Raw genomic sequence first — 22,371 nt, 5'->3', positions numbered from 1 at the left:
TTTCACAAAAGGTCTACAATAGGGAAATGAACAACAAATCCGTATCAACCTGTCAAGTTCAGATGCGACAAGCGCCTAGTTTTGGTAGAGCGAGTCACATATACTCCCATATAACAGTCGACTGTGCACATGGTCATACACTCATCCAGTCCAAGGTAGAGAGGTTCTCCTTGTGTATCAGGTAATGCATTATTCCACCACACATCAGATGGCTACCTGGATGAGAATCAATTGGTAGGATCTTACAGAATAGCAAAGGAACCAGATATATTTTTTAATAAATATTTTTTAATCATATTCATATGGATCATATGAACACATAAAATGCAAAGACCAGGATATTTTACATTTGCATATATACAAGTTGGTCAAATATTCTAAGTGGAGGAAAGGTCACCATAGCAACACTATACCAGACTACTCCTCAGTTGCCTTGGTAACCAAACAATACCATGGAAACCGACTTACACCATGGCAACCAGACATATCAAATATCTCGAATATTGTAGCTACGTCTACTTCCTGAGCACAACTCTATTTGGAATGCCCAAAGTCAAGGTAAAGCTACGGTTTCAAGCATTCATTAACCCTTGTTCATGCTTGGAGAATATTATTCAGGTTTGTTAACAATATCTTTCTTTCAAATCAGAAATATCCAAAGTTCCCAGGGTGATTTTAAAGTTGGTGTCAACAATATAAGGGATTTAGCACAGAAGATACTCACTAAACCCTTGGTGCCAGTTTATTTAAACACCAAATTTACATCCACCCAGAGTGACAAACACCAGCCCTTCAACTACAACAAAGTTTTTCAAAGACTTCTCAAAACAACAGCAATAAGTAAATACTTAGATCTTGAGTAGAATGACGAAACACACCCACAAAACAGAAATAGAAAAGTGTCATAATGATGAACAGATACATAATGTACATGTAAGAAACGATACAAATGTTTACGGATACATGTCCTCTATAGAGTATGGTAGAGTAAATAGAGCAGACATGCTAGAGAGACTATTCACTCTATATTTCACCAACTGAACAGACAAGGCAGTTTCTCTTACTATAGGTACCCCTCCTTCGAGAGATGTTTTCAGCTGTTTCAACACATTTGACTCTGTGCCCATCAACACCGCTATGATCTTACTCCAATTGCTGTCTATTTCCCCTACAATGAAAACAAAACACCTGCAATATATTCCAATGCCGCGAAGGCAAAGACAATGACACAAGAGCATGTGACCTTTCCTCTCGGTCGTGCTAATTCTTCTAGTAGAGTTGACTGTTCAGCTGACCGAACTGAAGTCTATTTACAGCAGTCAATAAAGAGACCAAACTGACTACATCACATGTATTTATATTTGCAACTAAATCAAACTGAATACATACACGAAGTCTGTCTGCAGTGTGCCAGTAGGCCAGGATAAACAAGGTCAGGGTCAACAAGACACAGGGCATTGATAACAGGGGTACCGGTAAGTTAAAACCAGGACCTCGACCTTTACAAGGAGTCCAACCTTGTTTGGCAAAAGACAACCTGGGTCCTTTATGTGAAATGGCAGGCATAGATTGTAGCCACTGCGATACTTGTCAGCTGCACTGACAACAAATTAGATATCATTTATCTGACAACGGGAATAAACTAAACATAACCGACACAACATAAAAGCATTCGAAAATTTCATCTCATCACAGCGGTTATGAGAGTATTTTCCTAAATTGAATGGGAACACCCCCACATTTCTGAATGGACTCTTCTCATGCATTTTAAAAAGATGAGTTTATGTATGGAATGGGGTGGTAAGGTTGATGGATACCGGTAAAACCCAGCCCAGGACACAATCAATTTACTCATCAACAAAACAACAATGAAGATTAAGTCGAACTTAAAATATTAACTTCACTGACAAATGGCACTCAATATTAATATTAGGGTGGGCCTCATTAGTAAGAATACCTTACTTGCGACCCAATTAGACCAGTCATTTCAAACTATCGTCTTTTGACATGATATTTGAAAATCAAAAAACATTCATAAAACATGTAGCACAATCTTCATATATAAAACCAAATTTCCAATTGTCCTTATAATCATAACTCGAACCATTTCATATCTTCATTACCCCGTCCATTGTCATACACCGAACCTCAAATAGGTTTGAAAATCTTCTATATTGGTGGAAAACATAAACTACAGGGTGTACCAATATAAATGGTCTTACTTTATTTGCCAGTGGTAGAGAATCTGGGGTGGATGCCTTCAGTAACTATCATAAGGATGTTAAATGATTATGTGCGGAGTATAGATAACCTTAATTGGCTTTCTGACCAGACACTTGCATCCTGAATCTTTCATTTGACACAAAATTGATCAGATGAATTCCGACTCACAAAGATCACTGTATGAAGTTTATGTACAGGTTGCTGCAAAATATTCATTGAAACAATTGTTATTTCCACGTTTGCATGCAATTCCTGTACATCACATTAACATGACTTAATCAGTCAAAAACATTTGATAAACAATCTGGGTCAGGTCGCACAATCGGAATCCAGGTTGCTCAATCAGTGACAGCAGTAACGTCAAGTCTTAATTTCATTAGCAGTAGCAGCATTAACTACATGAGATAATGCTCAGTTTTTAAACTAACACTAGTGTTAGTAGTCTAGTCTCTAATGCTGATTGAGCAACTGGGACATACTTGAATTCATCACAGCTTAGCACGTTTGAAAAAATACTGGTATCCTTACTTAGGTAGGCTCTATGCATCAGTCTGCACATAAAAAAATAGTGGCCTCATCTAAAAAATATTTTATCCCTGACTTAATCTTTGCAATCCTTGAGTAAACACGAGTTTCAGATAGACGTTCATACTGAAATTTGCGGAGAATGAAATTCCCTTTGTTTTTCTTATCAATCACAAGTACAAAACTCTATCTGACACTCGACACGGTCATCAACTAACACGCTATCAGTCCATGTTATCACGATTCTGGTCACTTGTGAGATCATCTGTAGTTTGACAACCAAACTCTTGATGGTGCCTTCAAGGAACTCTCCGAGAAATTCTCTCATGTGTCCACAAGATATTGTCCGACCCATACAGCTCAAAGCTCTTAAACAAGCTTTCAAACAAACGAGAAACAATGTCCAGATCATTTTCCACCAGAAGTCTATCTCATGAACATGCCTCAGCGATGCCAATCCGTTAAAGCCCAGTCTTATTGCAGTTTATCACAGCGCCATCACACACATCAACAGTTACTCATGCTCCATGAAGATAACCGGTCCTTTCTCCCCCGTTGTGTTCGAGTTCAAATCAACCTGCTGCGACTGACCAGCAGCAGAACTTGGTGCAGCATTCCCCTGAACTAACGGGGACGTCCCCAGCCCGATATTCGGATTAGACGGCCGCGTCACCTGGCTTCCAGTGACACCTATTGACTGGTTCGGCGCACCAGAATTGCTAGCCGATAAGGTATTCGTTGTTTGGGCATTCTCCGGGTCCGTACTAAATGTTGTCTGTGCCATCAATTTTTGTCGGACTTCGCGTATTTTTAGCTGAAGGCACAGCTTGCTTGGGAAGATGTCATGATGTTTATTCTGGAAGGCAGCAGTTGCCTGGGCTGGAAGAAGAAGACGGAGCTATGTTAAAGACAGACTGAACAATTCTACTTTCCAGGTTTATACACACGTAGGATAAAGCAACCTAAGTAGATTCACCAGTGAAAGAGGAAGATTTCAGCAGAATTTACCAGTTTAAATATTGATTTTCTTAGGCAAAATCACAGTGATGTACAGGTCCAAGATGCTGTACCTACCATCCATCCCAGTTCTAGCAGAAAGGAAAGGCTTTTAGCCTTGACAACCCCAAGTACCTCTGTGGTGACACATAATTGCAATAGTTGTTGCAAACTACAAAGGCTAAGACTTACACGAAGGGAAAAATCCATGCTCCTCAAACATTTGCATGACCAACGTGCGTCGCTGGTCCAGGGTCCGCCGCAGAGACGAGTACGACCCAGGAGAGCTCGGTGTTTTAGGTGTGCGGGGCGAACCAAGATCACAGTCACTGAAATCAGCCAACAGACCTAAAAAGAGAAACGAGATGACACACAATAAGTTACAAGATTTTGCCCGACATTGCCCCATCTTCGTAACACTGAATTTTTCAGGATTTGAATCGAGACCCCTCCCAGACAAAACAACCGAACCTCCAGAAATCCAGGCTATGCCACCCAACAAGCTATTAGGTCCCCAATACAAATGCGTTCGTTTTCTATTTATAAAAGAACCAAATTTGATATACATACCTTGTCTCTGAAGAGAAGCAGCCTCCGCCAATGCATCCAAATTAAAATTACTGCCGAAGAACTTCGTGTCCTCAAATCGTCCACTTTTCGGCGTCTTCGGTGTGCCGCATTCAGAACTGTTTGACATTCGCCGCACTTTAGGAACCCTTGGCGACATGGACAGTTCCTCTCCATCTTCTGAAGATATCAACAAGAATCAAGATATAAATTTGAACATTACGTTTAAGAACAGAACATTGAACATTACGTTTAAGAACAGAACATTGAACATTACTCTTAGCTAGAAATGACTCAAAGTTAGAGCCTACCATTTTTTCTTTTCTTCTTGTACGTCCCCAGCAATACTCTTGGACTTTGTGGCAGTGGCGTCCCACTCTCAGAGTTGTCAGGTATGAATTGGGGCAGTTCTCCAAATTGGCGCTCGAAGTCGACATCCTCTAGAACTCTGGAAACGACAAAAGTTAAAATCAGTCAAGAACAAAACAACTTCTGAGGACTCTCCCATCAAGGAATCAAGGCCATGCAAGCGGTTTTCAGTGAATTTCAATAACTTACTTTTCCATGCCATCGTCGATATTGCGTTTGAGGAATGCTCGCCGTGGACTCAGCAGTGGGCTATTAGGTACGAGAGGGCTGTGGGGAATGAGCGGACTGCTTGAGATACTGATGGTTGGAATGCCCCCTGGTGGTGGTAACTGGATCGGGGGAGGTATTGGCTTCTGTTTTGGATGCCCATTGCCATTTGACTGAAATGAAAACGAAAACTGTTGACAATATGTGAAAGGAAACTACTCACTCTGGATTCACACACAATGGGATAGCAGATTTTTAAATCATTAAAATTGCGAAATCAGACCTTGATAGTGATTTAGCTTACCGACGGCACTGACATCTGTGAACTGGACTGAGATTCCCGACGATTATCTGGCGATGGATCTCTGACCGGAGGCGGGGCAGCGGGAGGCTGCATGGGTGATGGAGGCTGAAGCCGCGTTGGTGACGGAGGAGGGATAGACACCTTGTCATCACTCGAATCGTTACTGGACGATTTATGTACGACTTTGCGCTCCCTTTTCAACGCCTTTAACCCACTCTCGGCCACGATTTCTTTGTAACGTTTGCCCTTGCAGGCTCGCTGGGGTTTTCCTTCATTGTTTTGGCTGTCTGAGGGTTCAACAGGGCGATCGCTGATGGGACTTGGGACGTTCATATCACTCAGGGAGGGAACTGCAAGAGGAGGCAAGATGAAGTGAAAATTAATGTCGATCATAAAATTCCTCTCCAAATTGAAAATCTAGTTGTCAGTTTCCCACTGACATTTGTTATTTTGCAGTCTCACCTGATCATTGCAAGGGGGTGTAACTTGAATACTCATACATACACCTAGTTCAACAAAACATACATGTGCAATCTTCCCTCCTTTGACTACTGAAGGAGAGGTGCCTTGGCCAAATCAACAAACATGGTAAATCGGCATGCCTGAATGTATGAATGTATACTTACAGAAGTATCTCCTACTGCTGTGATCCGGCGTGTGCGGATGCTGCTCCATCACCTCATGCCGCAGACTACCAGTTGTCTGAGTCACTGGAGCTTTGTTGCTAGGAGCTACTGCCTGCAGTGACTCCGTGGCAACAGGAATATTAGCTACGGATGCTTTCACGCGCAGCGGCTTGGGCTGGGAGGCTGTACTCGTTACGTAGCCGATATCTCCCTTGATATTCATCCCACCTGAAGAGAAATGCACCAACATGACGGTTACCGAAATTAAGCAACTTGAGGAACTACTATAACACATACATGCATCATCTACCTAAAATTCATACTATCAAAAAGTGTTCTATAATTCAGAGCTTCTCAACTAACAGACAAATGCCAATACAATTTGCAACAGATACGGAACAGGTTTACAATCCCCGTTCACGGCCCCAAAAAGCTCATCAGTTGATCCGACCACACTTACCTTGATAAATTGCAGGACTGTGACTCTGTGGTGGACTGTGGACATTGTGTGTGTATTTGATGGTTTGACCGGAGCCTGGGGACACTTGAGAGATGTTGGCCGGAGCAGATGGCGTCAGAGGGGTGGAGGGTGCCGGGGATCGAACGGGCTGCGGCTGGAGGATGACGTGCTGGGGAGATTGGCCTCCCACTGAAATAAAGTGTCCAATCAAATATTAGATCCGGTTGTCAAGACCATTTGCCAGTTCTTTGTGTGTACTCACTATATTCGGTGAGCAGATCAGTATAATGGAGATTATTTTTCAACCGGGATTGGAATCTTTAAGAAATACAAACCTGGCTGTACGTTTGCAATGTAGCTGATGTATGTTGGTGCGACTCCATCGCCATGCTTACTGAGAGGAGTGCTGGGCGTCGTGGGTGTGTTCGGTGAGACATAGGAGACCCTGAAGTCAGAAAATGAATACCATAAAAGCGCCATAGAAAACGGCACCTGTCAAATTCAAACTTCGGCCAATCTGTGCTCGATTCAAAGGTCTTCAAGAATAATTGAACAATGCAACCGTTAACAGTTTATACTCACTTGTTAGAGGGTAGCAGCAGTCTTTGTTGATGCGACGACAGCTGTTCCACTGGTATCACCTGATACTGCGGCTGCGGTGACCTCTGCGATGGCGACGTCTGCTGCTGGAGAATGTGTTGTTGCGATTGTGACTGTTGCTGTTGTTGAAGGTGTGACTGTTGCTGTATATAGGACTGTTGTTGCTGTTGTTGTATGTGTGATTGTTGTGTGTGTGATTGCTGTTGTTGGTGTGATTGTTGTTGTGAATGTGATTGCTGTTGTGAATGTGACTGTTGTTGTGAATGTGACTGTTGATGTATTTGTGGCTGTTGTTGATGTGATTGTTGTTGTTGCTGAACTTGTTGTAAATGTGACTGCTGTTGTTGTAAGTGAGATATCTGCTGCACGTGCGTTGGCTGCTGCGGCACGTGAACCTGCTGTTGCACGTGTTGTTGTTGTAACTGGGACTGCTGGGTCACTGCAGCCTGTTGTTGAAGTACCTGATGTTGTGAGTGCTGTGGCGTGTGTTGCACTGTTGTTGGATGCTGTGGCACGTGCACGTACTGCACTGTTGGTTGGGGTTGCGGCACGTGTTGCATTGACGTCTGCGGCATGTGTTGCATTGGCGTCTGCGGCACGTGTTGCATTGACGTCTGTGGCACGTGTTGCACGGATTGCTGCCCGGGTGAATGCAGCTGCACATGGGACTGTTGCTGCACGTGTTGCTGTTGATACTGTGGCTGTGATAGAGGGATCGTCTGCTGTCTGACGAGGTGTTTTTGTTGAGGCAGAGGAGAGTGCTGCTGAACTGGTCGCTGGAGCTGCTGAATTTGCTGTTGTTGAGATTGGGGGTGTTGTGCCTGGACCTGCTGTGTGGTAGGCTGCTGAACCGGTTGTTGCTGAACCTGCTGAACATGGTACTGCTGTTGAGACCTCGCCTGCTGCTGAGCTTGAGCTTGGTGGTACTGCTGCACTTGATACTGGTATTGCTGCATCTGTTGACTTGTTGCCACAGTGACCGAAGGGTTACTAAGGGCAACCACTTGTGGATGCTGGACCATAGCCTGTTTTGGACTTTGAGCTTGGATCACTTGCACAGTTTGTGGCTGAGGCGACTGTGAAACTCCTAGGCCCGGGCTCTGGGGTGCTTGTATGACCTTCTGATGAGCGACACTGACCCCAGGTGGTTGCGTCAACTGAATCTTATTCCCCTGAATTTGAGCATGTTGCTGAATTTGGCTCGGTAGTGTCAACTGAATATTTCCGGCTGGAACATGCGTGCCTGGCAAAGCCATGTGAAGGACGTTCTGTAATTTCCCCCCTGGGGTTGCTTGAACTGTCAATGACGGTAAAATGTACTGCACGTGAGTAGGTGTTGACACACGGATTGGCGCAGGGCTGAGAGGCGCTGGGCTTTGTGGCATGGCACCAGAGCCACTACCTTTAAACACAACATTAGCCAGCATCGTTTGACCCAGAGCTTGTGTCGTATAAGGCGCAGAAACTGGCTGAGTATTTTGCGGCGCCAGATTCCGTATTGTTGCAGTTAACATACCGCCATTTCCCGGCGATGATTGTGGTACAGCAGTCACTGGAGTCAAGGCTTTCGGAATATTGACACTACTCACTGTAGCGGTCGGAGTCAGGGGGGCACTGAGAATATAGGGTGCGCCAGGTACAAAAAACGTGCCAACATTTTTTAACGGTGATGTCGCTTGAACTGTCACTTGCGGCGCGATTCCAAGTGGCGTTTTCGGGCCGCCGTTATTCACTTGTGACATCACAGGCTTAGAAGCGATCGGGATCGGCGTCGTGATCGACTTGAATGTCGTCGTGTACGTATTAGACACCTGCGTTGTCAGAGGTGTTAGTGGCGCCGCCTGTTGCCAGGATACCGAACTCCTACTGACTTGTTGTGGAATGTTTGACGCTGGCAACGGAGGTGGCTTTGGAGCTTTTTGTGGCATCTTGCCCATGATCGGACCAACACCGTTCTGGGCTCCCAAATGAGTCTCTGAATCCGACGACAAAATCACCTTATCGTCCGTTGACATCACAGTGATATTATGTATTGTCTTCACTTGATTTGGGCGCTGACTAGAAACTTTTACTAATAATTCACCATTGCTGGCATCACTAGCAGGAGATTCCATGTAAAGAGGTTCGTAAACTGGGTCCAACTGAGAAAGGCTACCGGTCCTACCTTTAGGTGAATGCACTTTAAATACTGCCCCCTTTGGTTGGAAACTTGAACCGTTTGAAGATGGGCGGGGTAATAAAACTGAATCGTCCAATGAGCGATGTGGTAAGCTGTGATTACGTAAATGACCCCGGATCGGCGAGTCCGGTTTCATTTTTATAGGCTTCGGTCGTAGAGTGACGTCCGACGGTGACACGCGTTTCATGACGGGAGAGAATCGTTGCTGTGGAAACGCTTTGTTTTCGATGAGGGCCTCGTCTTCTGATTGGCTGTCCATATCGCTGTCCGAGACGTGTTCTTTGCAGTTGAGGTCGATGCCGCCAGTATCGGCTGCAGCTAATTCATCATCGTTATCTAAGAATTGAATTAGAATCTTTGTTTAGGAATGATTTTACAATTGTCTTTTATGTAAAGAATATAATGAGTCAGACTAAAAATGGTTCCCAATTTGGACAAGATTTTTGTTGTTGCTTTTAATGCAATAGGTCAAAGACTTCTGCGAAGAAAGGTTCACTTCCTGATATCAAAAGAGTCACAATAGTACTTTTACAAGAATATCTCAAGCACAGAGTGTGGGGTTCGATTAAAACAAAATTTGATCAATTTCAGTATCTCACCCATATCATCTGCGTCTCCAATGATCAATCTCTCGTCATCGCTAACGTCGTCATCATCGTCGGCGGCCATTTTGACCGAATCCCGCCTATTGCCACTAGTAGCGATAGGTCGGGAATGGTCTGAAGAAGGTTTGAGTTGAGCTGGAATGATAGCGCCCTGGCCCTGCTCTTGGTCCAGAGCACCTTGCAAGTTTCCCGGATGCTGTGAGGGTGAAAGCTGAAAAAGACAGCAACACACGGTTACCGTGGGTCATTTCGAGAAAACGTCAGAAAATACACGTTTTTTAGCCAAAACTACAATCAAACTGAAATTTAATGGGACTATCAGAAAGCGATGATCAGGATTTGAAACAAATGGTCATATTGATAGTTTTTGTTGATAAAGAAGATTTCAGACTTTTTTTGTTTATGTTCTATCAAATACAGTTAGTGCACTGTGGCTTCCATACAATGTACAAAGTTCAATTTAAAAGATATATTCAAATGATAAATCTTGTATTTTTTACAAGAATCCATAAATCACTCATATCATAAGTTCAACTTTTTTTTTTACTCAAATAAAATAAACACGCCAAAAAAAGAATATTTCTTTGAACAGATCGATAGTTTCCATGACGACAAATCATTAAGTTGACGGTATAAAAAAAGGAAAGAAGCAAATATAAATAAAAATATTTAGCAAACTGAGGAGGGGTATCATCACAAAATAAAGGGGGTAATGAAATAAATTGCTACAGTTTACTCATTCTAATCTAAAATATTTACTCATTCTAAACAATAGATAAATGAACAAAATGAAAATTGGAAGGAAAAGAACCTCGAAAATGCGGGTTTGTGACGTCTGCTTGACTATAAGTGCTGGAAATTTGCAGCGTGGATCAAAACTTGCAGTGACCGATAGAGCAGTTTTGGCGATATGTGTACAAGTAGCTAGATTCACCTGACAGACCTGTGAAAGTGGTTTTATTCAAACTCGTCAATTCCAAATCACTTCACAGCCTTCATTTTAAAACTCCTACGAAAGTTCACACTCTACGACTTCACCAATTTCCAATCACAATTTGCCTGCAAAGTCGTGAATTTGGAACGAATTATGGAAATAGGTGAATATTTCACAGATAACCTTTGTTGAATATTTTCACAGATTTCTGACTGGCCACGAAAGTGAACGCTTATTACTGCTCCTCTGAAGACTCTGAATCCGGCCCAGGGTTGGCAGAAGATTGAACTATAGTTCCCGATGTTGTATCTGGTCACGCATGCAGATGAATAAGTATACTAGGTCACTTATCAATGTTCATGTGTAACTGGAAACATAATCTAGAAATTTCGTTCCGACTTCTACCGACAGTGATCTTGATTCAGTCTTCAAAGAACATAGATTGTCATATCTCAAGCAGACGCACAAAGGAAATGAACTACACGGCAGCCTATCGAGCGTATACAATGTAGTTACTAACATGTGTCATATAGGGGGCACTACCTGCCCCTCCTCCGTGGTCACTCCCCATATCCACAGCAGACGTCGAATATGATCGCTTCTTCTCGTAATCTCCAAGCGACGGCATTGGCGCGGCCAGGAACGACCCTGGTGAGATCTGACTGGCCGGGAGGGGTTGACCTTGCCGCTGACCTTGACCTTGACCTTGAGAAGGCAGCGGCTGACCTGATCCTGGCAAGAAATATTATTCGTGTCAAATGACAGTAAAAACTGAAGCTGATCTGACAACTTGATTTGGAAGTCGACTTCTCCGAAGAAGTTCGATTAAAATCCAATTTCTACACATTGTTCTCATCACTTGTTATACACTCAATATCATTGTGATTTAAATCATCATTGCTTGGACCCAGTGTTCTCCAGGTTATTTATGTTCAATTGTTTGTTTTATTCCCCAAAATGAATTGACTCCTAAAAGCTATAGGACTCCTGGTGAACACTTGGTCGAATACGTGCAATGGAAAATATCAATAACTAGAATCATACTGTGTACAAATCTCTGTAAAACTCAATTTGTTCAACCTTTGGCTCGGCACTAGATACAATCTCGCCAACAAAGCCTTCAATTCAAACTATAAAGTCGTGATTAATCGTGTGAAATGACAGGGAGTCAGTGTGAGGGAGAGAACACAACGAGGCAGATGACAAAAACTGAAAATCGGAACAACAACTATGGCGCGAAACTAAAAGAATACAAAATAAACGCACTGATTTAAAGTCGTGGCAGCCACAGGCACAATAAGCATAGTTTGATGCTTACATCAGAGGCAGAGGAAAGTTAGAGCTGGTTTCTGTGTGAGTTTCCAGATGGCAGCACAGGTAGGTTTTTGACAATCAAGTTGTCAATCAATTAGGTACGACAACCAATCATTTGTTGAACACCACGTTATCCCCTTGTGTGCCATTCACAAGATATGTGCACACGTATTCCTCCAAAAGTATGCAACAAAACAAACACCGAGGCAGTTCCTGTCAAAAGAAACATCCACTGTGCAGCCAACTGTAAACAAACAAAAGGAACCAACTCCAACTGTTCCACCCGACACTCAAGATGTCAACCCAGCCGATGTCCTTCCCTTACCATGTCCATGACTTGGCCCCGCTTCCTCCGATGTACTGCCTTTCCGGGGAACACCCGGTCCTCCTTGGGCAGAACTCGTGCTGGACTTCTTACGATCTTTTGAGCACCATTTCCAGTCGGGATGAGCCTTGAAGTGCGCCTCCTTGACCTAGAAGATATAAGTTCAGATGAGACTGAGACAACCTCATATAATACACAAGGAAACATGACAGGAACTCCAATTTCTGTTAGAGAAAAACTGTAAGATTCCACAATGTGTTTACTTGTAGCCTTTTTACATCAAAAGAGCGTCAATACATAACGTCAGACATTCTACCTGTGACACCACCTACGCAAATAGTCCACCTTGCTGGTTCACAAGGTTGATTACATTGAGCCACTCTGATTGACGCAGCACTAGCAGTGAGTCTTATATCTTACCCCAGCAGTCATGACTAGTGTGATCTAGGCAAGGTTTCCCTTTCGATCAAAAGGTTAACCTCAAATAAGGGAGGCCATATCATGTTGTTGTTTCTACCCACCTGAAAGGCCAAGTCGTGATATTTCTGTTTCTCTCTCGGCCCGAGCGCGTACCACCATTCACCGAGGATCTTGCTGACAGTACGATTATCCTGATTAGGGTGGCGCTGGTGGACTAACGCCCTGTGGCGCTTGCTGAAGATCATGAAGGCGTTCATCGGACGTCGGATATGCTCCTTGTCCTTTATCTGGAAAGTTGAATGGAAACCACTTGCATCAAAAGATATCTTACAGAGAAGTTTAATGACAACAAAAAACCTTTCTGATTCAAGAGTTTTAACAAGGGGAAATGAAATCAAGATGGATGCTCTCGCACTTACAGCCACATAGGAAGTGACATTCTTGATATTGAAAGAAACTCTCCTCTCGTCACTTCAAATGTGATTGCAAATTGTGGGTTTTGGACCACAATCCTACATACCTTCCTTGGGCTCTTTGGGTCGTCCTTGGGCAGCGCGCTTAGTGACTGTGTCCGGCGTTTCAGCGGTATCTCCTCCAGTGGTGCGTCTATGGTGACGAAGACATCATCGTCGTCATCGTCTGCGACCGGGGGCAAGTCGACCTTATCACCTGAAGGTGAAGACAAGTGATGGTTGATATTTTGATCGAGAAGTGGGCATCTTCCCATGATCCAAAGATCCCATCCATCATTTATATATTATGTAGTTTTAGTTCAATTTTTCTGTCAAGCAGACAGATGCTGGCCAAAGAGCAGAACACGCTCCTAAAGTGTGAAAGCCTCAAAATGGCACAAGTAACCTACCTATAGGTGAAGGGCTGGACTGCTCCTCTGCAACTGCCTCGGGTGCTGTGGTGGTCGTGGGAGTCGGAAGTTGGGGTGTTGACGATGCGGTTGCCGGGGGTGACGTCTGCGTACTCGTGTTGGTTAGAAACGGGACCAGTGAGTGCCAGGGAAAAACTGGAATGGGACGAGCATCTACACTTGTCACGACTGAAAAAACACCAATCAACACAGATCAACCCTTTACCCAATCAGACGACGACGTTGGAGGCAAAAATTTGCATATTAATTTTCAGTTAGTAGGTGATTTCTGTTACCGCAGAAACGTCAGGATTTTTACTCCATGGGCTACAATCGCTATTTGGAGTGAACAATCACCAGAACTTGACTTGTTTACTTTTTAGGAAAGTTTGCGATGCCCCCTGGAGGTAAAAATCCAAACTTTGATGAGCAGATGAGAATGAAATCTCAGTGAGAATGATTGAAAAAGATGAGTGATGAAATTTTTCGGGTGTTTTCCAACTTGAAAAACTCCCCGTGAAATTCTGAAAAGGACAAAAATTTCAGAAAATAAATTTCAGAGAAGTTGCCAGTCGTGAAAATAAACAACCGCTCATCAATTTATTTTTCTGATTGTGGCAGTTTTTGTTAGATTTTTCTGCTTGAATTTGTTAGAAAGCGTTCGTCTGTGCATGCTAGGGCAAGAGTTATGGATGGTGTCACAGAAGATGCAAGTGTGAAAATGTAGACAAGCATGCACTAAGATGTACATGAGAAAAACATCATTTCCCATCATGTACACAAAATAAAATCTGCTATTGTTTTTGCACGACTGTCTCTGAAATGAATCTATCAATGTATTAGTCTCTTCTCATAGGAGCCGGCCACCCTACATCTTAAAATCTGCAAATTTTTCGTCTGAAAATTAAGGATGTTTAAGTCGATTCCTTATCCTTTCTTATAAGGCTAGTGCCAAACAAAAGGTCAAGCTGCAAAATTCAGAGTCCCCAGAATTATCTGAATTTGACCTGGAAACCAGATTAGCTTGTACACTGGTACTCCCAGGGGTATCCAGGGGGCTGGAAAGGATTTCCGTGGCCTATTTCAACAACTGCTACTTGCAATGAATGTAGTCCTTCCAGACACTTTACACTGCAAGCAGGGATAGGAAGTTTATGAATGCCTGAGGGGCCAAGCCACGCTTGGAGCTAATATTTCTTTCTGAAGCGCAGCTCATTATCAGCCCGTGAAACACAGCTTATTGGATGGTTGGGCAATTTTACAAAACAACTAACAAGAAAAGAACGGACGGACAGACGGACTAACAGACCATGAGACGGACGGACAGAGAGACAGACAGACAACATACAGAAACATGAAACGACAACAGAAAACGCATAAACATTTTTAGAAGTCCAAAGGGGTTTAAGACCTGGCAGAACTAGATTTTAGCCGGCCACCTCTTACAAGCTTCTTAACTCGAAAAAAACATCTCAGTAACTAAAGACTCATGCAAAATGAATAAGAAGATAATATGAAAAACATCCAAAAAAAACACGAGAAGATAAAATATTTCAAAACTTCTACTAAGATACGACAACATTTCAAACATTCACCCCAGATTTTTCTGAAAGTACTTCCCAGTCCTACTCTGGCATCATGATGACCACACCACACTAACAAGGCCTTAAGGACCCTCCCCAAAACTTAAGTCCGGGTGTACTTCTTGCCTGAAGTTCTGGGGTTGGACGCCTCAGCCAATGCTCAATGCGCAATGCCCCTCCCCCCCCCCCCACCACCACCAGATCTCCATAATCCCAGGGGTGTCCAGGAGGCTGCCTAATGACTGCACTTGATCCCCCCCCCCCAACATAGCCCACAAATACCAGAATGTGTCATCGATCATATTTTTGGCCCCTCTGATAAACAACAGACATCTTCCCAGAGCAAGCATAATATGCATGCATAAAGTTATACCTTCCAACGACTCTCTCTCCGAGGCATGATATACTGAAATCACACAAGACGGCACAAGGTCAGACGAAGAAAAAACTTTCATTTTAACAATAAGACTTGATATGAATTCAAACTCATTGATTCTAACCAATTCAGCAGGTCAGTATACTTTCATGAGGGATTCAACAGTCCACAGTCACCTTCAACTCCCTGACATCCAACGTCCTCTGTGTTTGAATGGGGACCGTGTCTAACAAGGGATCCAACATCTTTTGTGTTTGAATGGGGACTGTGTCTAACAAGGGATCCAACATCTTTTGTGTTTGAATGGGGACCGTGTCTAACAAGGGATCCAACATCTTTTGTGTTTGAATGGGGACCGTGTCTAACAAGGGTTCCAACATCTTTTGTGTTTGAATGGGGAGCGTGTCTAACAAGGGATCCAACATCTTTTGTGTTTGAATGGGGACCGTGTCTAACAAGGGATCCAACATCCTTTGTGTTTGAATGGGGACCGTGTCTAACAAGGGATCCAACATCTTTTGTGTTTGAATGGGGACCGTGTCTAACAAGGGATCCAACATCTTTTGTGTTTGAATGGGGACCGTGTCTAACAAGGGAGACAACATCTTTTGTGTTTAAATGGGGACCGTGTCTAACAAGGGATCCAACATCTTTTGTGTTTGAATGGGGACCGTGTCTAACAAGAGATCCAACATCTTTTGTGTTTGAATGGGGACCGTGTCTAACAAGGGAGACAACATCTTTTGTGTTTAAATGGGGACCGTGTCTAACAAGGGATCCAACATCTTTTGTGTTTGAATGGGGACCGTGTCTAACAAGGGATCCAACATCTTTTGTGTTTGAATGGGGACCGTGTCTAACAAGGGAGACAACATCTTTTGTGTTTAAATGGGGACCGTGTCTAACAAGGGATCCAACATCTTTTGTGTTTGAATGGGGACCGTGTTTAACAAGGGAGACAACTTCTTTTGTGTTTGAATGGGGACCGTGTCTAACAAGGGAGACAACATCTTTTGTGTTTGAATGGGGACCGTGTCTAACAAGGGATCCAACATCTTTTGTGTTTGAATGGGGATCGTGTCTAACAAGGGATCCAACATCTTTTGTGTTTGAATGGGGATCGTGTCTAACAAGGGATCCAACATCTTTTGTGTTTGAATGGGGACCGTGTCTAACAAGGGAGACAAAATCTTTTGTGTTTGAATGGGGACCGTGTCTAACAAGAGATCCAACATCCTTTGTGTTTGAATGGGGACCGTGTCTAACAAGGGATCCAACATCTTTTGTGTTTGAATGGGGACCGTGTCTAACAAGGGATCCAACATCTTTTGTGTTTGAATGGGGACCGTGTCTAACAAGGGATCCAACATCCTTTGTGTTTGAATGGGGACCGTGTCTAACAAGGGATCCAACATCCTTTGTGTTTGAATGGGGACCGTGTCTAACAAGAGATCCAACATCTTTTGTGTTTGAATGGGGACCGTGTCTAACAAGGGATCCAACATCTTTTGTGTTTAAATGGGGACCGTGTCTAACAAGGGATCCAACATCTTTTGTGTTTGAATGGGGACCGTGTCTAACAAGGGATCCAACATCTTTTGTGTTTGAATGGGGACCGTGTCTAACAAGGGAGAAAATCTGAAAGCCATCCACACAAACATCTAACCAATAATGTTCTTTGCACTAATTACTTGTCTGGAAAGTAGTGCATACGACACATGCCATGAACGCCATCCCGAGGCAATGCTGATCCTGCCATACCCAATCAAAACCTCTCTAACTTGCTCATGCTCTGAGTCTGAAAGCTACAACATCTACGACAACATTTAGCAGATATTCAACAACTTACATTTGCCTAGGGTCATTATACTCTGAGTGGGTTGGCCTTGAAATGAAAAAAAATGCTCAGTTTACTCGGGAAACGTATGAAAAGAAAATGACAAACAGGAAAAAAATTGACAACTGAACGACTGAACAAGTTGAAAAACGGATACGTGAATATAAATTTAAACCATAACATAAGAATAACTTACACAGGGAAAGTTGAATAAATGAATAGTGGGAAGAAAATTCGTTGAAAGTCAAATTATAATCTAAAAAGAGTAAAACATGTAGAGGAAGAAAATAATCGGAACAAAAATTACCGACAAAAAACACACCAACGCACGGGCAATGTTTGACTTTTTGGTACGTCTTTAAAAATTATTTCAAAAGAGACACACCAAGATAAGATATAAGACTTGGAATTGAACAACATCAATTATTTTCTTCGCCTGCAAATATACACTTCGGCAACAACCTATTTAAGTTCTCTACCCCCCTCTTATTCGAAATATCATTTCATGAATAAATTCTTTCCACGGCAAATATTTCATTGAAGATTCCAAGCAAGAAATGCACACAACAAAACAACACCCTCAGCTTGTCGATTCAATATTCAGCACGTTGCTAACTAGCCCTGGATGCAGCAGTGATTCACCATTTATTTTGGTATTCTGATGACGTTAGTCGCAACTTTCACACTTGTTGATGATTCAACAAACAAACTGAAAGGTACGTATTTGCTTTCACACTTACAACGGGCAGGACAGTTTTGACGACACCGAATCTAAACGACCAAATTTTGGCCCGGACTCTTGTATTGTCATTTCCTCCACCTATTGGGCATAATGATGTTGTGGAACAGCCACCTATAACTGCAACTACTCTGGGACTTTTCAAGAAACAATTTCGACTTTGACGACATGGCCAATCCCTTCCCAAGACACCAAATTCATGAAAAATTTTCACCGTCAAGGTCAATCATGATTTGCTCAGCCCCAAGTATACTCTCTCCCCTGCTCCCTCCCCAAGGACACCTAATTACGTCATGAATCAGAGAGTTACTACAACTCTGACATTTCCCAACGTAATTTGAACTTTGACAATTGGACACAATCCATTCTGTGACGACAACTCATTCATGCGAAATATTCGCGAAACAACTAGGCAAAACCAAAGGCCTAAGGTACAAATTCTTTTTATTCTCATTTTGGGCAGAGAAAGGCCAATATTGATAGGGGATGTGAACCCCTGGATCAACGATGAATCATCCCTCCATATAAGCGTATGCTGACTAACAGAGACTGAACTTTGGCAATTTCAAGTTTTGTTCATCTCCAGCAGGACCAACATCACCTTGCATGACTAGAATCTATATACCCAGTACATGTACGCAGACGAACACTCTCCAAATGGCAAAGGGCAGAAAATTACGATTGAAAAACGATCGTACGTGAGAGCTGGAGTAAGACTATCGTAACCCAACGTAACCGACAACGCAGGTCTCCGTGGCAACCACGTGGGTGGCTCAAAGCTTGATCATTGAGTGACGCCGTAAAAGTTATCGGATAAAATTACAACCATGTTCGTTGAACTGATGTGAAGGGTTTGAATTATTCACCCTTCACAATGTAATTTGGCAACAAAAAGCAATAATGGCGAGAACACATCCCGCAACTGTTCCTACAAATTTGATGTGTTACTTGGGCAGGACACTGCTTGCGTGGAATCAACCTCTGGCCAAAGTTGGAGTCACCAGGCCAATAAACCCAATTGGCGCATAACCGTAGTGGCACGCATGAACACTCATCCCGCCCTGGAGGATGAATACTCCCTGGAGAAAATCACCTCCAAGTGCAGAGCGAACGCTGAAGAAGAATGAGTACAATGATACCATGAAATATACTCGATGCAGGGAGAGGGGGCAGGGGGGGGGGAGAGGGGGTCAGGGGTAGGACTAAAAGATATTTAAGTCATATTCATAGTGAACACCTACATAAGACTCCACTAAACCCCAGTATCACAATATGTGGTGCATCCTCCTACCAGTACAAACTCACGTTACAAGAAATGCCTGGCGAAAAATACCCTAATGCCAAAGTTGACGGTACGACAGCCATTGTGTCGAGCTTTGAGGCAAACATGGTGATTGGGATATTTCCAGACATCACCATGGCAAACAATTATCTCCGTTTACTGATACTAGTTCATTTGAAGATACATTGTATATCTCATCAACTAAGCAGCTGAGTTTTGTTTTACCTGTTGGGGAGAAACGTAATGTGTATCGCTGTTGTTTTGCGTTGGCTGACAATTATCAATATCATGTTTAGTACTGAAACGTTCAGTTTCAATACAGTGTCATCCTACTTATCTTGTATTAAATCGCAGACTAGTTTTTAGAGCTGGTACATGGTCAGTTTTCTTAAAAACAACACAGTGTATTGGTATTGAGTGGCTCAAAATGTTGACTGAGACAAACTGGTTTCAAAAGCAAAGTTAGACTCTTGTGCAGTTAATCGAGCTGATTGATCTGGCATCTTCACACGCCCGTGATTCAGAAGAGCGGCCTGTGATGGCAGTCATGTACTGACGCATTTACGTGAGTGCACAGGAGTCGACTGTTGATACTGCAATGACTCTTGACTGTTGATACCTTATAACCAGAGTTTTCAGTTACCACGCACAACACTTATGTGGGATCGAGTGGGCAGACTGAAATAAGATAACGTGAGTGATTGTTTTTAATTTGTCACATCAAACCCAGGTGGCAGCACCAACACTGTCAAAATGTCATCCCCACCTGTAGTGCCATCATGTCTAAATATAGAACGAAAACAAGTCCCACACAAAAGAGAATCGTATTTTGTAGTGGACAGGTCACAACCAATTGATAAGCCTTTGTCGCAGATGAGTGCCCTGACAAACACTGTTATTTTTTTCCACCTTAGCACAATGGTGCAGAGGCGTCCAGAGAAACACCACTCACATGGACCTGGCCAGACTCCTAGGGGTCAAGTCCCGAGGGGTGAGGCGTCATTACAACCACGGGCTGGCCTTGCCAATTTTCGTTCTCTCACTATAGCTACAAGTTGCAGTTCTCAAAACTTTTTTTTATTCAGACTTATGCCCAGCCGACAGGCACTGACTTTGTATCCTGTTTTCGTATATTTTATTTTGTTGCCCTAAAAGATGTTTTGGATCATAAAACATACAAGTCAACAGATCAAGAAGGGTCACAATACCGCTTCAAAGTGCAAGTGATCATTGCTCATGGGACCATTGCCATACATTTGTTATAAGTATGACCCCATACTTTCAATATCTCTCGTGGTCTTATCAAATTGTTGACAGTTTTTACCTAGTCTGTTTACATACATGACAAATTGGGTACCTGTTTTGTTTGCTTAGTAAAACTTATCAAAATAAATATCTTTCCCGCCCACACATTCTTTTCACCTTTCCAGGGTATTTCTACGAACGTCATTTTGTTTTTTATCGAGGCAGATCTTCAATAGCATGACCCATGTTCTCAGAATGTCCTTGATTCCTATACCGGACCAGTTTTCCACTAGATTTTAGGCCTAAAGATTTTGACTGAAAGGGAATTGTTTGCTGCATAACTTGCAGGTCTAGGCAGCAAACATCTTGTGCTTCCAATCAGACCACCCGTTTTCAAGGCCGAGTTGGAAATCTCGCTTTAGATCACAATTTGTCTAAAGTACATTTCATCAAATTTATAACTGGTAAATTGAGAAAATGCAAAACATTTTTCAAAATTTACTGAAAAGTGAACAATCTTGAGTTGATAAGTAGCAAAACAGACCCTGTCGGTGGCTTCAGGCTCAATTCGGTTTTTCTCTCCTAATTTCTGCCACCATCAGATTTCCTCAGTTTATTGCTAACAGTGGGTTAACACACTGTGTGTATAATTGTCTACATACATACATGTAGCAGTTGATCAATTAGTGCATGCATAAACTCCAGGCAAACAATTAGCAAGCACATAGGGGTCGGTTGTCGATTATCAGATAGGAGAAATATGAAAAGTTAGGCATTTATCTCCAAATCTTAAAAATTCATTCGTGCACGAATTAGACCAACTTTCACAGATTCACAAGAATCAGCCCAACGACTGGCAGAAGTTGAAATAAAAATGTCCAGATTTGGTATCTGGTGTCCTCGAAGGACATTTTAAAAACTTTTGTCAATACTGCAACGCAGATTGAAAAACGTTTTTCAAAACCTTCAAAGGGGTAGATTATGCCTCCTCCAACATTGGGGGTTAAACTATTTCTCCAAGTTGCACATACCACATTTCAGTTAAACCCCAGTAGGGTCACTGCCGATCAAGCCCCTGGATTACCCTCCATTGTGAGGTAACCTTAACTGCCCCTCATCTCTGCAACAACACATTTCTGACAAAAAACTGGCCACAAAGGAACGCATGGTTTGATAGCTTTCTTCTTTGAGCTAATGTAAGCATCCTCAGCTTCCCAGAACCAGGGTCTCATCTGGGCTGTGTTAAATTATAGCTGGACCCACTTCTTGGAACGAAAAAGATACAACTATAATTTATTGCAATTTGTTCTATGCACCTTACTGAGGACCATCATCTCAGCCTGTCTCACTGCACTAAAACTGCCAGGCTGATAAATTCAGACGCAAAGTAAAGAAAAAGGTCGAAAAGGTTACACAACACAAAAAGTTCAGATTTTCACCAATTTTCAGACCCAGGCCAAGCCATGTGACCTAAAGAATTGAACCTCATTATCATTTGTACTATTGTACATTTTCTAGGGCCTAATACATAAATTGCATCCATACATTTTTTGCCCGTCAAGTTGTCAAGATAGTGATAACATGGACAATGAAGACAATGCCTGCCCGGATTCTGGACCCAATGGTGCCCGGAAAAAATGATGCAATCAGCTCAACTGGGTCAAGCGGACAGCCGGGCAAGCAATTTTAGCCCATCCCCGAGTTGCAACTCCCTCAAACCCTAGATGCCCTCAGCTCCAGGAGTTGATCTGCATCGGTCTATTCCCAGTAATCAGATCAACCCTGAACGGTCA

General features: G+C 42.8%; 1 protein-coding gene across 4 annotated transcripts in view; it reads right to left on the bottom strand.

Moving 5' to 3' along the window:
• Positions 1-268: 268 nt before the first annotated feature.
• Positions 269-22,371, bottom strand: part of LOC135502066 (protein capicua homolog) — a 28,812-nt gene continuing 6,709 nt past the window's right edge. The window contains exons 3-20 of one of the 4 annotated variants that reach the window (XM_064794557.1): positions 17,325-17,360; positions 15,473-15,505; positions 13,517-13,672; positions 13,175-13,323; positions 12,756-12,941; positions 12,235-12,382; positions 11,116-11,327; positions 9,656-9,872; positions 6,860-9,392; positions 6,613-6,722; positions 6,278-6,466; positions 5,818-6,045; positions 5,192-5,541; positions 4,870-5,060; positions 4,623-4,759; positions 4,315-4,491; positions 3,937-4,092; positions 269-3,627 (exon numbers count right to left, since the gene is read on the bottom strand). In XM_064794557.1, coding sequence (XP_064650627.1) covers positions 3,263-3,627; positions 3,937-4,092; positions 4,315-4,491; positions 4,623-4,759; positions 4,870-5,060; positions 5,192-5,541; positions 5,818-6,045; positions 6,278-6,466; positions 6,613-6,722; positions 6,860-9,392; positions 9,656-9,872; positions 11,116-11,327; positions 12,235-12,382; positions 12,756-12,941; positions 13,175-13,323; positions 13,517-13,672; positions 15,473-15,505; positions 17,325-17,360 — 5,573 coding nt within the window. In that variant the 3' untranslated portion in view covers positions 269-3,262. Of the gene's footprint in view, positions 3,628-3,936; positions 4,093-4,314; positions 4,492-4,622; positions 4,760-4,869; positions 5,061-5,191; positions 5,542-5,817; positions 6,046-6,277; positions 6,467-6,612; positions 6,723-6,859; positions 9,393-9,655; positions 9,873-11,115; positions 11,328-12,234; positions 12,383-12,755; positions 12,942-13,174; positions 13,324-13,516; positions 13,706-15,472; positions 15,506-17,324; positions 17,361-22,371 lie in introns of all 4 variants that reach the window. The other 3 variants (XM_064794558.1, XM_064794560.1, XM_064794561.1) reach the window with 3 other exon arrangements.

This window comes from Lineus longissimus, chromosome 18, assembly GCF_910592395.1.
Source record: "Lineus longissimus chromosome 18, tnLinLong1.2, whole genome shotgun sequence".
NCBI classification, from domain to species: Eukaryota; Metazoa; Nemertea; class Pilidiophora; order Heteronemertea; family Lineidae; genus Lineus; species Lineus longissimus.
The sequence above is the reverse complement of the archived record's forward strand: the minus strand, read 5'-3'. Positions and strand labels throughout refer to the sequence as shown.